The 17,438-nt window shown below is 42.2% G+C and overlaps 1 protein-coding gene across 1 annotated transcript in view; it reads left to right on the top strand.

The window, feature by feature from the left end:
- Positions 1 to 17,438, top strand: part of prss12 (serine protease 12) — a gene marked incomplete at its 5' end in the record, with an annotated part of 39,711 nt that overhangs the window by 12,386 nt on the left and 9,887 nt on the right. The window contains 4 exons of the mRNA XM_080755312.1: positions 5,010 to 5,151; positions 12,340 to 12,545; positions 14,756 to 14,834; positions 15,583 to 15,705. Coding sequence (XP_080611438.1) covers positions 5,010 to 5,151; positions 12,340 to 12,545; positions 14,756 to 14,834; positions 15,583 to 15,705 — 550 coding nt within the window. The remainder of the gene's footprint in view (positions 1 to 5,009; positions 5,152 to 12,339; positions 12,546 to 14,755; positions 14,835 to 15,582; positions 15,706 to 17,438) is intronic.

The following is a 17,438-nucleotide window of genomic DNA, read 5'->3' as shown; positions in this document are numbered from 1 at the left end:
GCGCTTTAGATCTGCTCTCCGACAGACAGACATGCATTGGGGGGAAGGGATGGGTATAGTAGCACTATTAAATCAGGCCCAAAGTCAACAACCCTCCAGACAGCTTTATAGTGTGCCATGAGACTAGACTGGACAGCGTTCCAAGGAATAGTTGATAGTGGGTCCGCGGTGCTCGTAACCCTCAGGTGTCGTTTTGTTTTTTATTGTCATTTTGTATTGCCCTAATGTACAGATGGATAGTTAGACCTTTATTGATCCAGGGGGGGGATTCAGTTGTCATAGCAACGTCACAGTATAAGGATGAAACGAAGATACAGGGATAAAAGTGACATACTGTAGTAACATAAAATAATAGTTATCTTTGCTTTCTGTTCCCGGGTCAGTCTTTTTGCTCAGATACTTTTGATTTACTCAGCACTGTTGGTTTCGTTGAGTCAAAGTTAGTTTTTTTGTTTTCTTCTGAAACTCTTGCTATTTTTTTTAATAGTGCATGCAAATACCAAGCTTTGCTTGAGATATGTTTCAAAAACGTAGGCAATAAAAGCTCCGTCTTCAGCCTATACTTTTACCCCATACCCGAAAAAACCCGTTAACAAGCTCATTGAGTACCTGTTATCAACAAGCTTTGGGCTGATTAAGCCCGTTATCGAGCATAGCGGCCCATGGCGTCATGTTTAAACAATCAAGACAAGAGGCGATCAAGAAATATATGTAATCATCCATGCTGGCACAAACATGTCAGTCTAAAAGTGTATACAAAAAAGTGTATTGATACCTGCCAACCAGCACTGTCCGCGTAAACAAAATTACGCCTTTAAAGTGACTGTACACATAAACCAGTTAACAGTTTCTTTAATATTATTTTATTTGGTAAAAAAGTCAATTGCCTTCCGTCTAAGTACTGTATTTGAAGGCCCTAATAAAAGATACTTGTCGTCTCCCGTCTTTCCACAAAATAATAGAAAATGCTCGATAGTGGGCTCGATAAGAACCAACCTGATCAATAAGGTGCTTGTTATCAATAAAAAATTCATGAGCTCCATCCCTACTTACTACTAATAATAATAATATAAAAGACAGTATAAAGATTAATTAACATCCACAAACCTGTCTCTCTATGCCTGGAGCGATCTGGTTTGTTTAGGCCACCAGTAGCTGGAAATAGAGGAGTATGTATCGCGTGCATTCTATCGCCAATAAAAACAGCATATAAATAGACTTCAAACCATTCAGGACGAGAACCCCTTTTGGTGTTTTAAGCATTATGTTATACAGATCTACAAGCTCATGAGCTTGTAGATCTGCTCTTTTTCTTTTACGTGAAAATGTAAATCTTTGAATATATATTCTTTCAGAGCAAATGTTTTTTAACTCAAATCTTTGCTTCCGGGGGGTCCCTGGAACAACATATTTTCAGATCGGGGTCCGCAGTCAAATACAGATAATTCTGGGGGTCCTTGACATGAAAAAGGTTGAGCACCGCTGACATAGAAATATAGCTTTTTACAGAAAACCGTTACGATTTTTAAAATCGGCCTCAGGTCTAAATGGGTTAAAGACCAATGAACTGATCTAGGAATAGATAGGACTGATATAAGTCTATCACCAGTAATATGTGCATATTGTAGGAATAGGCACAGATAATAACACCCTATTGGTGGTGAAAAATATTAGCAGCAGATGTGTCAAATTGTGCATAATGCGCATAATAAAATGATGTCAGAGCGGGACCTGTGTGGGATAGATTGCTCCAGTGCAGGTTGTCCAAAGTTTATGGTTTTCATCCCCGATAATAAATTCATGTGTTTTTTTGGTGTTGAAAGAGTCAAGAGACATTTTCCACTTTGCCAACATCCCACACTGAAATAGCTGTTTGATTAAATGAGTTGAGGCCTGCTTGGCAAGCTATGAGAGCAAAGTATATGGAGTTTGTCCGTGTCCGTGTGCGCGTGCGTGCCCTCTGTAAGCATACCACCAGCAAATTGGTTTATCTGCTCTTGGAAAAGCAGATAAGCTAGCCAATGCTTTGACATTTCCCTCTCTCTCATGAACGTGTGCACACACACACACACACACACACACACACACACACTCTGTTCTCTCTCTGTTTGCTAACAATTCAGTGTGTGCGTGCGAGAGGCCATAACATCGGGGAGGTGTGACGTCTGTGTGTGTCACACCTCCCATACTATTCTCTTTTAAAACCAGAGACTATAGTGTTTGTGTTTCCGCACTGTTAAACGTTCCCACCTTTCTTTCAAGCAACTATAAAGCCACTATTGGTCGGGGTGGTGTTGCTGTCTATTGTTTGATATACACTCGCGCCGCGTCGTCACAGAGATCCGAAAGTTGCGTCACAACAAATCACATTTATTTCTCCGTCACATAAACTTAAACTTAAGGTATTCTAATAAAACAAAAAGACCCTGCATAACTTAAGGTATTCTAATAAAACAAAAAGACCCTGCATGAGCGTGGTCAACAAACTGTGACTGCTTCCACGTTTGTGTCACATTCTATCTCCCAGCAGGGAGTCACCTGTCTGTCATCGGGTGCCCTGCACGGCTGCACCTACAAATCATTTCTCAAAGGGGAGGGTAAGCCTCCATTCAACCCATCAAATTCTTAGCATAATTAAATAATCAAGAAAATATACAATTCATAAAGCAGGCAGTAATAGAATAAATGCAAATAGTCATGAATAGAAATTGGCTCTAACATCACCTCTGGCTTTCTCTGTGTCTCCCGTCGTGTTACACTCCACTGTTGACTCGCATCAATAATCAATAAACTCAAAGGAAAAGAGCGGGGCACTGTTTTTCCTTTATTTCTTGACGATGGGATCTCAGATTTCCCGTGTCAGGGACGTGCCGAGGGTGATACAGAGGGCAGGGGGATTTGATTTGATTTGTTTTGAAAATAGGCTCTCAACACGCCGCTCTGCAACGCGTTGAGAGCTTGTAGATCTGCTATTTTCCCGGGCACGACCTGCACTCGTTGGCTACTAGTGATGCGATGACATGGACTTCTAAACAAATTCTTTCAGCGCAAAATTCCGCGTTCAAGATCTGGAGAGTTCAGAAAAAAGCAAGTCTCGAAAGGAGAGGAGGGGCATTTGCATTTCTTTCACCATGTAGTACAGTAAATGCTGCATTCATGGTCTGGAGAGGAGACTTTTACCCAGGCTTTACATGTTGTTGTTGCATACATACATACATACATACATACGCAGCCAGACACACAAACTGACATGCAAAGAAATACACACACGTGCACACACACACACACACACACACACACACACACACACACACACACACAAACGATCTGACAGGCTATGACGAGTTACATACAGGTCAAAGGTGTTCGGGTTTCATGCAAAGGAAGTAACTCAAACACCTGCCTCTTCCCATACACATAATCAGGCAGCTCACCAGCTCAGTGCACATGCCTGACTGAGGCCTGCCTGCGTGTCTGCGTGAGTGCGTGCATAGGGGGGGGGGGGGGGTGTTCAGGAAGTGAAACACTTAATCTCCTGTTGATATGAAAAGATCATTAATCGTCTCTCTCTCTCTCTCTCTCTCTCTCTGAAAAGTTATGCATCCCGAGATGGCTCATAACATCATCCGCCGTTATGATTAAGATCCATCATCATTGGTTTCTGCTTACAGGCAGGCACCCCCAGACACAGAAACCTCTCTCATCTTGCTGAACGCTAATGAGTTTTCCATGTGTTTACACACACCAAGGATTCATTTTCTCTCCTATACTGCCGTCTGTCAATCATAGTCTTTATTTCCCTGTGTCTGCTTGTCAAGCCTCATAGAAGCTAGAGGAGAGTTCTATATTGTTGGTCAATGTTTTTCATGATAGCGATGTACAGTACAGGTCCCGCCCGTGGCTGTGCCCCCTCTTCACACCCATTGGTTGCCGTTTCGTGGTTGGACAAAAATAAAAATGTTTACATTCATTTGTTTCTTAGACTTTTAATTGCAAATGTGGTCAGTTTTACTTTAGTGTCAGTTATCTTGTCAGAGTAGGCGTCTTTGTGTTTTAGATGCTGTAGTGTAGTAGTGTACATGAATGCGTGCATGCGAATGCATTTTTTATGCACACCGAAAATGCCAGTATGTGAAAGACGATGGCCTCTTCACTGAAACATAACGCTTGCTTCAGGGTCAGCCACCATCGAAAACAAATTAAGTAAATACTAAATAGGCTACATTGATATTATTATAAATCATGAGGAGAAATTATTTGTTTGTATTTTGTGCACAATTTGGGATTTACTACAGACAGAAATCAGCAGTATGATTCTGAACAGATTGGCCACCAGTCAAAATGGAGCATAAAATGGTAGGCCTACCAAAATATCGTCCAACGACAATGAAATGTTCTACGTTTCGGGTCTGAGAGGATACATTAAATGTCATCAAATGGTGGTTCTGTGGCTCAAATACCCAATACATAATGGGCCTTGAATGAAAAGGGTTGAAAACCACTGTAGTAGATTGTTCGAGATTCAAGACCGGCCTGGATTTTAACACAGGTCTGATCTGCCCTGCGTGGGAACCCAAACATGGGTCCCCAGGCCAAGGGGAATCCTCCCTGCATGGCTGAGGGAGATGTTTGGCTTCTGGCCTCCAAGCAGCTAGACCAGGGGTGGGCAACTTTGACCATGGAGAGGGCCACTATATTTCTACGCTCACTCCAGATGGCCGCATGTTGCCCCCGGGACACCAGTTGCCCATGTATGAGCTAGACTATATATATATTCTGCTTCATGAACACAATGCAATGTATAATTCAGTCAATTTCAACTGTAAATAATCCCCTCTGTCTCGGATAGGATAGGACCCTAGCTATAATGAGGTCGTCCAACATTTCCAAGATCAAGTTTTGATCCCCATGCATGATTTATAAGTGGAGGCATAAATAACTTGAGATTTTATCAGCGTATATTTTTATTTAAATAGAATAACTTAATGTGTTATGTGTGCGTTCCCCAGGTGTGCCAGTGAGGCTGGTGGGAGGAGAGAGCTCCAGAGAGGGCAGGGTGGAGATCTACTTGTCTGGTCAGTGGGGGACAGTGTGTGACGACGGCTGGACAGACCGCGATGCTGAGGTGGTGTGTCGCCAGCTGGGTTACAGGTGTGTGTGTGTGTGGGGTGGGGGGGGGGTCACTGTGTATTATTCCCATTGAGACCTGGAACGCATCTGTGTCGCCTTAACCGCTTTAACCATTATTTTACACTTTAGCTGTTGAAAAATAGCAGATCTACAAGCTCATAGTGTGGCACAGAGTGCCCCCACTACGAGCTTGTAGATCTGTTGTTTTTGAAAATTTGTGAAAATGTAGCGCAAATCTTTGAATATTTATTCTTTCAGTGCGAACATTTTTAACTCAAATCTTTGCTTCTGGGGAGGTCCCTGGAACAACATATTTTCAGATGGGGTCGGCGGCCAATTTTTGAGAGCCCTTGACATGAAAATGTTTGATAAACATGAGGCTTTTCAGAAAACCGTCATGATTTAATAGACATAATGGTCCTCAGGTCTCAATGGGTTAAGACGTTAGACTCCCAGTGAGTGCCTACTCTGTTTATCCACTCACTTCTGACCTCTCCATCACTTTGGCTACTCTGTTTATCCACTCACTTCTGACCTCTCCATCACTTTGGCTACTCTGTTTATCCACTCACTTCTGACCTCTCCATCACTTTGGCTACTCTGTTTATCCACTCACTTCTGACCTCTCCATCACTTTGGCTACTCTGTTTATCCACTCACTTCTGACCTCTCCATCACTTTGGCTACTCTGTTTATCCACTCACTTCTGACCTCTTCATCACTTTGGCTACTCTGTTTATCCACTCACTTCTGACCTCTCCATCACTTTGGCTACTCTGTTTATCCACTCACTTCTGACCTCTCCATCACTTTGGCTACTCTGTTTATCCACTCACTTCTGACCTCTCCATCACTTTGGCTACTCTGTTTATCCACTCACTTCTGACCTCTCCATCACTTTGGCTACTCTGTTTATCCACTCACTTCTGACCTCTCCATCACTTTGGCTACTCTGTTTATCCACTCACTTCTGACCTCTCCATCACTTTGGCTACTCTGTTTATCCACTCACTTCTGACCTCTCCATCACTTTGGCTACTCTGTTTATCCACTCACTTCTGACCTCTCCATCACTTTGGCTACTCTGTTTATCCACTCACTTCTGACCTCTCCATCACTTTGGCTACTCTGTTTATCCACTCACTTCTGACCTCTCCATCACTTTGGCTACTCTGTTTATCCACTCACTTCTGACCTCTCCATCACTTTGGCTCACGTATTCCTGTTCTAGTTATCACTCCTTCTCCTCACACCACCGCTCCATGATTCACTTTACATCACACTTTCACCACGTATCTCTCAACGATAGATCTCCCCTGCAACACTATACTGTATATGTATGCATTACGTTCACATTCTGTGTAGAATATTCCCATAACAGTGTCATTGAAAGATTACATTTTGGATGAAAAATGACTCACCCCGTGTGTGTGTGTGTGTGTGTGTGTGTGTGGGTGTGCTTTCAATTATTTACAACTGGAAGCTTGTGCACACACACACACACACACACACACACACACACGGCAGTTCCGTGACCGGCGAGCAAAGGTCAGTTTCTCAATGGATTTGTCATCTAGGAGGGTTATTAAACACATTGAGCCCACATGTAAATCGCAAAAAATGCAGGGAAAAGTCATGAGAACCCACATCCCACATCCATTCCAAGCATTAGCACTCAAATGTGATGAGGTCAGCACATTTGAGCACATTTGGGCAAGTGGCTATGGCCGTTTTTGTGCTAAACTAATGCTTGGAATGGATTCAGAATCATGAAAAACCCCTAGTTCGACATATCAGATGCTACTTCAAGCAGAATGAACTTTACGTAAGTTTGCCTTATTGTGCCTTAATTAACAGGTTTTGGATGGTGGCCATATGGATTTGAGGCTCTCATGAATTTTACCCACATTTTTGCGAATTCCATGGGGGCTCAATTCGTCTGTGTCCTTCTAAAATAGCAGCGGCTCTTACTGCAAGTCCATTATTGTCACATCAGAAGCTTACAGTTTGAAAGACTGGGTGGAATTATCTTCCGTAAAAGCTCTGGCTATTTGCAGTTTGGAAATCTAGTCAAATAACAGAGAAAGAAAAACTTATATGGTTGTATAAACCTTGTATCTTGTTGTATCTAGTAAAATAAGAGCTAAGTCACAAACAAGACCTTGTGACTAACTACAGTACATTGGAGGGTTGGCAGTCTCCACCCAACAGCAACAATATGCAAAAGGTGTGTGCATAAAGAAATGCAGGCATTTCTTTATGCATTCACTTGGCAGCAGATAAGAAACATTCATTACATTTGATGGTTGACAAATGTCTGTTGTCATTTGCTACTCAGAGCCAATCAGCCAACACAATCAAACCCTAACAAAAGGAAATTCCGCAAATTAATGCGTGTTCTTTATCCCATTCTGGACGGGAATCCCTTTTGGTGTTTTAAGCATTATGTTATACTTTAGCTATTGAAAAATAAGCAGATCAAGCTTGTAGATCTGCCATTTCTTTTTAAATCGTGAATGTGGTGCAAATCTTTGAATATACTGTATATTCTTTGAATATACAGTATGAGTAATTGAGTATGAGTGAACGTTTGTAACTCAAATCTTTGCGTCTGGGGCAGGAGTTCCTGGAACATCATATTTTCAGATGGGGTTCGGCGGTAAGTACCATACATTTTTGGTACTTGGCTGACATAGAAACACGGGTTTTTCAGGAAACTGTCAACTGATTTAGAAGACATTTGTAGAATCGTCCTCGGGTCTAAATGTGTTAACGAACGCTTGACTGAAGCAAACTACCTAATTTCATCCTCCTGTTTCTCCCATTATATCCTCCCTTATAAAACAAAAAAACATGTGAATAGCAGCGCATGCTATATGGAAAACGATTTGATTTGATTTGTTCCTCTTTCACTCTCTTCCATCCAGCATAAATTCATCGCTCACCCATCATTCCCTCTCGCTGAAACGTACGGTACATCTATTCTAGACTGCGGATAAAAGCCACATCTGGAGTGCATAAGTGTGTGTGTGTGTGTGTGTGTGTGTGTGTGTGTGTGTGTGTGTGTGTGTGTGTGTGTGTGTGTGATATTGAGCATGTCAGAGGCGTGTGAAAGTCATGTTAGGGTCATCGCTATGATGGACTGGGTGTGGTTAAAGACCATTACATAGGAGGGTGAAAGGTTAACGCGGTGGTGGTAATGGAATATGAACGTAATAATGACACAAATATACATGCAAAACACGCACGCACGCACGCATGCACACGCACGCACAAACACGCATCATGCATAAGATGCAAAGCCTGGCAGATAGACAAGTACACATTAACTATGTAACTGGATCTCTATAGATCTCGGGTTCTTTGATGTTCCTTAATTACTATAGATGAATAACAGTTTAAGTCCACGCTAATTATCCATAATGTATAAATGATGGATAAAGGTTCAGGACAACTATAGGTCTTTTCGTGGAGGGGTCAGAATAAAATGTGGACTTTAAACTGGTATTCGTCTATAGTACTATTGACTTTTAATATTTTATTGACCGTTTCTAATAAGGTACAGCAGTACGTAAGAAGAAAATAATGATAATAATCCAAATGGATCATCACAAAAACAGCCAAAGGCTTTATTTTCATTGTGATCCATCAACATTCAAGTGCTTTGGCTGCAACAGTCTAACGCACGTCAAGAGACTCATTCGCTAGCAGTGTAAACATTAGCCCATTTAGACCCGAGATCAGATTTTACAAATGTCTTCTAAATGATGTTTGTATGTCAGTGGTTCTCAAGCTATTTCACGTCATGGACCCCCAGAATTATATTGAATTGGCTGCCGACCCCCATCTGAAGATATGCTGTTCCAGGGACCCCCCAGAAGTAAAGATATGAGATAAAAAATGTTTGCTCTAAAATAATACACAGTATATTCACAGTTTTGCGACACAAATGTTCAAAAATAGCAGGTCTACAAGCTCATCTGCTATTTTTTCAATAGCGAAAGTATAACATAATGCTTAAAACACCAAAGGGGTGTTCCCGTCCTAAACGTGTTAGAGCACTGAACTGTGCTCCTATGACCTACTTCTGTCTGCAGGAGAGGCTAAACAATGGGACAATTATTGTGCGACTCACACCGTTGAAGAAGTTGGAACATTAAAAATAAATGCCCCCCCTACTGAAATCCAGGAATGTTGTTCTGCCTGACAAAGCCAAAACAGTGTAGTTCTTCTTCTCCATCTGTGGAGGACAGAGCTAGGTGTGGACTGGACTGATTCTTCAAGACGTTTAGCGGTACCCATTCAAAACAGGAACCCCTTTTGGTGTTTAAAGCATTATGTTATACTTTACCTATTGAAAAATAGCAGATCTACGAGTGCCGCGCTGCGAGTTTGTAGATCTGCTATTTTTTAAAATTCCCGTGAAAATGTGGCGCAAATCTTTGAATATATGTGAAGAGTCTGCCTGTGCTATAAACTCATTTTGGGGGAAAAAAATAAAACAAAGTTTTTCTCCTCTGGTGAAAAGCTGGAATTTGCGTGATGGCAGTCTCTCAGTCAAGGTGAACAACATATTTTCAGACGAGTGTATAATTACTTTCAAAAGTGTATAATTATCAGCAAAGATAGCAGATCCACAAGCTCACGTGTTGCACTGTCTCACGGCTTGTAGATCAGTCTATTATCTTAATTGGTCAAACTATTTATTAATAGGAAACTATTTATTATTAGAGTAAATAGAATATATTGTTAATTAGTAGTGTATGTCACACCTTCCACTAAATGCTCAGCTGTATTTAAGAGCCCTTTTTCGATTGCATAAAAATGACGAAAAAGGTACGACCATATATAGATACAATCGTTCACGATCACATTCGTAGCCCATTTCCAATGCCATTCCATTCAAATGCACAGAGACGTTCGGAGGTATACGTTCTCGTTCATTCCCTCAATCCTCCGTCGTCTTTCATCCGCTGACCAAATGACTATGAGAGCAGGGAGCTCATTGGTGCTGCCTGGTTTCCCAATCCCGTCCTTTTCACAATGATAATGATATTCCATTATTCTGCAACTAATTCATTCAAGCATGGCATTCATTCAAACATCACCATTATGTGATTATTAGAACCCATTTCTATTTTTATATATATATATATATATATATATATATATATATATATATATATATATATATATATATATATATATATATATATATATATATATATGGCATTTGAGCCACGGACCACGATTTGATGACATTAGCCTCTCAGGCCCAAAACGTAGAATATTTTGTTATCGTTGGATAACATTTCCATGCAGGTAGGAGATAACATTCTCTAATGGTGCAGTAGACTAGCTGCACATTAAGTAATGCAGATGTTTAACTCTTGAGAGCGTACAATTAAAACCAAATGGACCCATGAGGGTCTATTTGATTTCATTTGACCCTCTCAAGAGTTAAATAAGGGTTAAAGACATATAAGGGTCCATTTGGTTACCAACTCTCCATCATTTAGCTGGGGACTACCCTCAAGGACCACTGGTGGTCCCTGGACCACTGGTTGAGAACCACTGGTCTAGTACCAACAAAGGGCCCAATGGGGTCCAGTTTTCTTTTCTCCCACAGATTGAAACTCCATGCAGGTTGAGAATGTGTTTCAATTGACTTCCCCCATGTGTGTGTGCGTGGGCGGTGCACTCCTTTTGAATCGGACCCTCTGGCTTTAACCTCTGTGCGCTATAATAAAATAAAAGCACCACAGGGATCTCTGTGAGGCACAGACAGAAAACTGGATGTCTCAGTAACAGACCGACATACAGCAGCTTCCCTGTGGAGACAGGCCAGTGAAATGAACCCTGCCAATCAACCCGACCCCTCTGGGAAACAATATGAGATCTTCTCGGTCAGTCAGTGATCATTCCTAATTAATATGAGAGTAAAGAGCCATTCATATACGCAGAAGCGCACACACACACGCACGCACAGTCGCACCGGCGTGCTAATTGAAGTCAGAGGTGAGGGTATGATAGTGTGTCACAGACACACAGTTGTTATCAGATTGAAAGAGGTTTTGAGGTGCTTTGTGTCATGGCCAGAGAATGTCAAACCATAACATCTCTGCTCAAGATGTCATCACTGTCGAAATACATGGAGACATAGTGCTCTCTCTCACAGACTCACACACACACACACACACACACACACACACACACACACACACACACACACACACACACACACACACACACACACACACACACACACACACACACACACACACACACACACACACACACACACACACACACACACACACACACACACAACCAGGACTTTTTTGTCAGACTGAAGTGTATGTGGTGTTAGTCTCGTCTACTTACAGTAGAGACACACTTTTTGTTACATGGAAACGATCCCCAACATTTCAACCCTCTCTACTTCATCTAACTAATAAATGCACCAAGTCTCTGTACGTCTGTAATCAACGTAACTCGGGAACCGTTCGCCCCACCGACTTCAAATCCGACACACGTGTTCCACACCCCCACAGGGAGTGCAGTGCCCGGGGTTGAGTATGGTCGGACCCACGGTTGTCCAGAACCGCCCCAAAAAGGCCTCTGGGCCCGGGCTCTGGACTGGGCAGGGCCCCCTGCCCAGTGTCCATATATGGAGCTGGCCTGTTCTGACATCTGCATAGACTACATATTTGGGCATGCCTAACAAAGAACTCCATGTACTGTATGACCCACAGGTGTCTATACTGTATATATATGCAAATAGTTTCACTGAAAATAGCTGATCAAAAAGCTCACAATGCATTGTCACTTATTCATTCATTCATTCACTCATTCATTCAATTTGGATTAATTCACCTATAGCTAAGACCCGGCCTCTCCCACTTGGACACTTTCCAGCCGGGCTCATTCATTCCAATGTAAATATAATAGATTTTACACATTATATACTGGTTCATTTTTGGAACCAGACCTTCAAAATCTCATCCAAATCCGTCAACAAGGCCTTCCATATGCAGTGGATAAATTGTTTGCGTGGCATCAATTTTTTTAAATAATGTGGAAAACTATTGGTGGAGAGGTTTGTCTAACCCATGTTATGCTTAGCTGTGATTGGACCATAGCAGTTTGTGGAGGGGTCAAAGGTCAATTGATCTCAAGTGCCTCTTTCTGCCTGTGTGTTCCCTGCAGTGGCGAGGCGAAGGCCCGCGTAATGGCGTACTTTGGGGAGGGCTCGGGGCCAATACACGTGGACAACGTGAAGTGTGGCGGCGAGGAGCGCTCGCTGGTCGACTGCATCAAGCAGGCGCCCGGCTCGCACAACTGTCGCCACACCGAGGACGCGGGCGTCATCTGTGACTACGGCCAATCACAGGCCAGCTCCAAAGAGATCAAAGGTCAGTGATGCTAATTAATTGGCCTGCTGCATATCAACCTATATCCGTATCCCCAACAGCGTGTAATTATAAATTAATTGAGAAAGTACTGTAAAAGTGGTTAAAATATAATGCCATAATGAATGAACAAACAAACAAACAAACGGCTCTATTTCAAACATTGACAACAAAGTCAAAGAATATTAGGCCAAATAAAAACGTAGGAAGAAGAATAAACGTATATAACCCTAGCCTTTTATTCCTGATACTTCAGCATCATCTCTTGATGTCCATAAATGCATATACTGTACAATATACTGTACAACATGGTCTTATTTAAAGAATAAAGGACATATACTGTACAACATGGTCTTATTTAAAGAATATCTGTAGGAATGAATGAGCACTGGATATACAAAAAAAACCTAAAAAAATAAATAATTAATCTTTCCAGCAGTGTTAATTTTGACTAAGACTAAAAGACTATGTTTTTTTTCAGAAGACTAAATAGGACTAAGACTAAATGGTGTGTTATACAAAAGACTAAATCAAAACATTGTGGAAAAAAATTACGCTGCTTTCCAGGTTAACAATAATAGGCTATAAAAAATAAAAAAGAGTGTCTGTGATTTGGAACCCATGGAGAATTTGCATGTTAAACAAATACCTCCATTGTTTCACACTCTGAGACTAATGAGAAACAAATGACGAATGAAAAGGAAAGAGGTGAAGGTTCTCTTAAGTGTGAGGGAAACAAGTACAGAGGGCGACAACTTACAAGAGTGTGTGCGTGCATGTGTGCGTGTGTCTGCGTCTCCAGATGGTAAAGTGGAGAGAGCTGTAATATTACTTCACCCTGTCCGTCACACACACAGCAGGGCAGATGTTAGACTCGCCCAGTTGTCTCTATTACACGTGCACACGTGTGTGCGCTCACACACTTAATGCAAACGTCATGCACACACACACACTCATCAGGAGTGTGTGTTACTTCCACGCCTGGATGTGGTCTAGTCAAGTTGATCCTCTGAAAAAGCAGATTGTAGACTTTACTAAGTTTAACTGGCCTATAATATGAGAGCGGGTTCTCATTGAATGCAGTCGGTCTAATAATCTAATAAGGGCACCATTTGAGCCTGAATATACTGTATGGTTTATCCATCACCACTCGCATCTGTGCGCACACAACTCAGACACCCTTAAAAGGGACACTTGCAAATGTTAATGACGTTTAGAAGATTTAGAACACTTTCCTGGGGGGTCTTTATGTGTGTAATATGTGGTTTTAGGACTACATGTTGTCTCAGTAAGACAGCCCTCCCCCTATCCACAAGGAGGAGCAGTGAACCAAAGCATTATGGGAATTGTAGTCCAGGAAGGAAGTGAGCCCAGTCAGGGAAACTGCTCAAATCTAAAATATCTAAAACCACATATTACACACAAAGTATCCCCTCAGAATCATAATACTGTATGTCTGAGTTATATTAAAGAACTAACAAAATAAAGGTCCTTCAAAGTATATTTCAAAATATAAAAGAAAATGGTCAAAGTCCTGCAACGCAAAGTTCCTTTAAATGTCTCGAGTAAAGTATCCCAAAAATCTAACCAAAAATTGTATATCTTCTGAAAATCAAGTAATCCATAAATTCATTGAATAAAAAGGCAATGCATTGCTCAAAAAAAGGGAATGAAGTGTATTACTCACCCCACCTTCAAGTCAGGAGACAACAGCCGGTTCCTTTGTGCAAAAGCTCTAAACTGATTCAGAGCTTAAACCTTCAGAAATGTTCGACCAAACTTCCTTTCTTCCCCTTCACAAAGTTCTTTGGTCAAATTAACTAATCAGTGGTTTATCAAGTTCTTATTCTGGTTTAGTATTGGCCTTAAAAGAGTCTTATTGACAAACCACCACCAAACACTCTTTCTGATATCTAAAATGGAACCCCTGGCACACCTCACTTCCTGTACTTTTATAGATGTTCCTGGTACGTCACTTCCTGGAACTATTGCTAACCTTTTTTCCCCACAACTCCCCCGATTATGATCAAATCATTGTTAACAGAAAAGGAATGACCATGGTTTAACCAATATATTCCCTTGTTGTCAGCCAGTATGTTATGTTTCATTCTCATTTTTCATACTCATACTATGAGGACAGGAAATACATTTCTTCACACATTAATTTATGTGGCAGTATCATGACATTCCCCCCCCGGCATGTCTCCCGTCAGAACGCATGGATTCTGTTTGCGGTTTGCGGCTCATACACACTCGGCAGCGACGGATCATCGGAGGAGAGAACTCTCTGAGGTAAGATGGAATGCCCTAGAGCAGGGATGGGAGCTTGTAGATATAGTTTTGCTATATTTGAATTGAAATTCTGAATAATCTTTTGCTTTTTTTTTATTGGAATCCTGAAAAGTTATATTTCTATTTAATTTTAAATGCCTTAAAGTATAGTTATTTTAACATTATGAACTAAATACAAATACATTGAACATAGAAAAGACAATGATATTTTAATATTAGTCATTCAGCTACTAATTTAGAATAGAGTCATTCAAGGGAGTCATGTTTGCATGTTTGGAATTATCAGAGCTGAAATAAATAATATATCAACATTCGGTTATTAACCTGAGGGCCACATTAAGTGAATGTGGGCCCCGGGTCGACGGTCTGAAGAAGATAAATTAATCGATGTTGTTTGAATTTCTTTATTAGGAATAACCCTCGAGATGTGTGTGTTTGTCGTTTCTAACAAACAACCTTATAGTGTTTGAAATTCCTCCAACAAATGCAATAAATAATCTTATAGAGATGTTATGAGGATGTGGATTGGACACTCCATATAGTATGACTCATAGCTAAGAAAGAGCACAAGCCGTGATAATTATTGAAATTGTGTACCTTGTGTATTGTTATATTTTGCATGTTTGTGCTTTGCATGTATTTACCGTACAATGCACCTGTGTGTGTGTGTGTGTGTGTGTGTGTGTGTGTGTGTGTGTGTGTGTGTGTGTGTGTGTGTGTGTGTGTGCGCGTGCATGCGTGCGTGAAGGGGAGGCTGGCCATGGCAGGCCGCCATCCGTTTGCGAGGCTCTCGCGGGGACGGGCGGCTGGTGTGTGGAGCCACGCTCATCCACACATGCTGGGTCCTCACATCTGCACACTGCTTCAAGAGGTAAGCAGCAGCATTCACACAGCTGGTGAGCTCCTGTGTGAAAATGTCGGTACACGCACAAGCCTGTGTCTGTCTTCGTTTTGCAAGACTTGGCGTGCACGCTTTAATTTACCACAGAGCTTCCATGAAGCCATTCCCCCCTCCCTGAAGCCCCGTCATCTCTTCAACAGACTTCCCAACCCCCCCTCTGGTCTTAAACCTCTCTCATGAAACCCGGCCATGCACTCGAGACTCTGACATGGGCCTACAGTATAACCACAACTTGATGATGATGATGATGTAGTGACCACTGCTCTGGTGTTTGTGGTGAGCGTGGGGCATACTGAGGGTGTTTGTGGTGAGCGTGGGGCATACTGAGGGTGTTTGTGGTGAGCGTGGGGCATACTGAGGGTGTTTGTGGCGAGCGTGGGGCATACTGAGGGTGTTTGTGGTGAGCGTGGGGCATACTGAGGGTGTTTGTGGTGAGCGTGGGGCATACTGAGGGTGTTTGTGGTGAGCGTGGGGCATACTGAGGGTGTTTGTGGTGAGCGTGGGGCATACTGAGGGTGTTTGTGGTGAGCGTGGGGCATACTGAGGGTGTTTGTGGTGAGCGTGGGGCATACTGAGGGTGTTTGTGGCGAGCGTGGGGCATACTGAGGGTGTTTGTGGTGAGCGTGGGGCATACTGAGGGTGTTTGTGGTGAGCGTGGGGCATACTGAGGGTGTTTGTGGTGAGCGTGGGGCATACTGAGGGTGTTTGTGGTGAGCGTGGGGCATACTGAGGGTGTTTGTGGTGAGCGTGGGGCATACTGAGGGTGTTTGTGGCGAGCGTGGGGCATACTGAGGGTGTTTGTGGTGAGCGTGGGGCATACTGAGATTATTGCATCCATACCGACTTCATCTCAGCCACTTCATCTGGTCTAGGGTTCTGGTCATTTTTGGTCATCTGGTCATTTTTCACCTTGTGTAAACGGCAGAGGGAAAGCAAAACAGAACACCAAAAATGTACAGGCCTTATATAAGTCTGCAATGTTCATTGTGATGTCTGTTGTCAGGCAGTGTGTTTTGATTATGATAAATATCGTTGGGTTTGTGCTGTCAGTTATAATTTCCAGGGGTTTATTTTGCTTAGAAAACCAGAGCTCCTTCACAGGCAGTGTATTATGGCTCATGTTACACACAAACGCGCCCTCTCGCGCTTCGTTTCTACCTGTGATCCGTCTTGCTATTTCCACATTAGGGCCATGGAGGAATTCTAAAGTCTTCCCTATATTCCATTTTGTAACGAACCCACTTCATGTGTGGATGTAGTAGGTGGATGTATAGTATGTCATAATACACATGGGACATTCATAGGTAGGTAGTCATCCACATTTTCGACCGCGGTCGAGATCATGGATTTCACAATGCCACGCCAGACTTTCCGGTCCTTCATTGCCCATCCCCAGTTCCTGCTTACTGATGCATGTGTCCCTAGCAATGATGACATCAGGGAACGACAGTTTTCTGGTCTGCTTTGCTTTGAGGCAGGATTCCAGAGAAGAAATAACCTCATTGTCAGTTCTGTAGCAGTGGCCATGAAGAAACGTTGCCGTATATTAGATTAGTCGATGGGTGGCTCTTCCAAGACAGATTACTTCAGTACAATTTAGAGGAATTTGTACTTTATTTAGTATTTTCAATTTCCAATCATTTTACTTCTACTTCTGCAAAAGTGCATTATTGGCTATTTCCCCTAAAGCCCTCAAGGTGGGT

Source organism: Protomyctophum bolini, assembly GCF_963924005.1.
Source record: "Protomyctophum bolini genome assembly, chromosome: 3".
Lineage (NCBI taxonomy): Eukaryota > Metazoa > Chordata > Actinopteri > Myctophiformes > Myctophidae > Protomyctophum > Protomyctophum bolini.
This window is presented reverse-complemented; position numbering and strand designations above follow the sequence as displayed.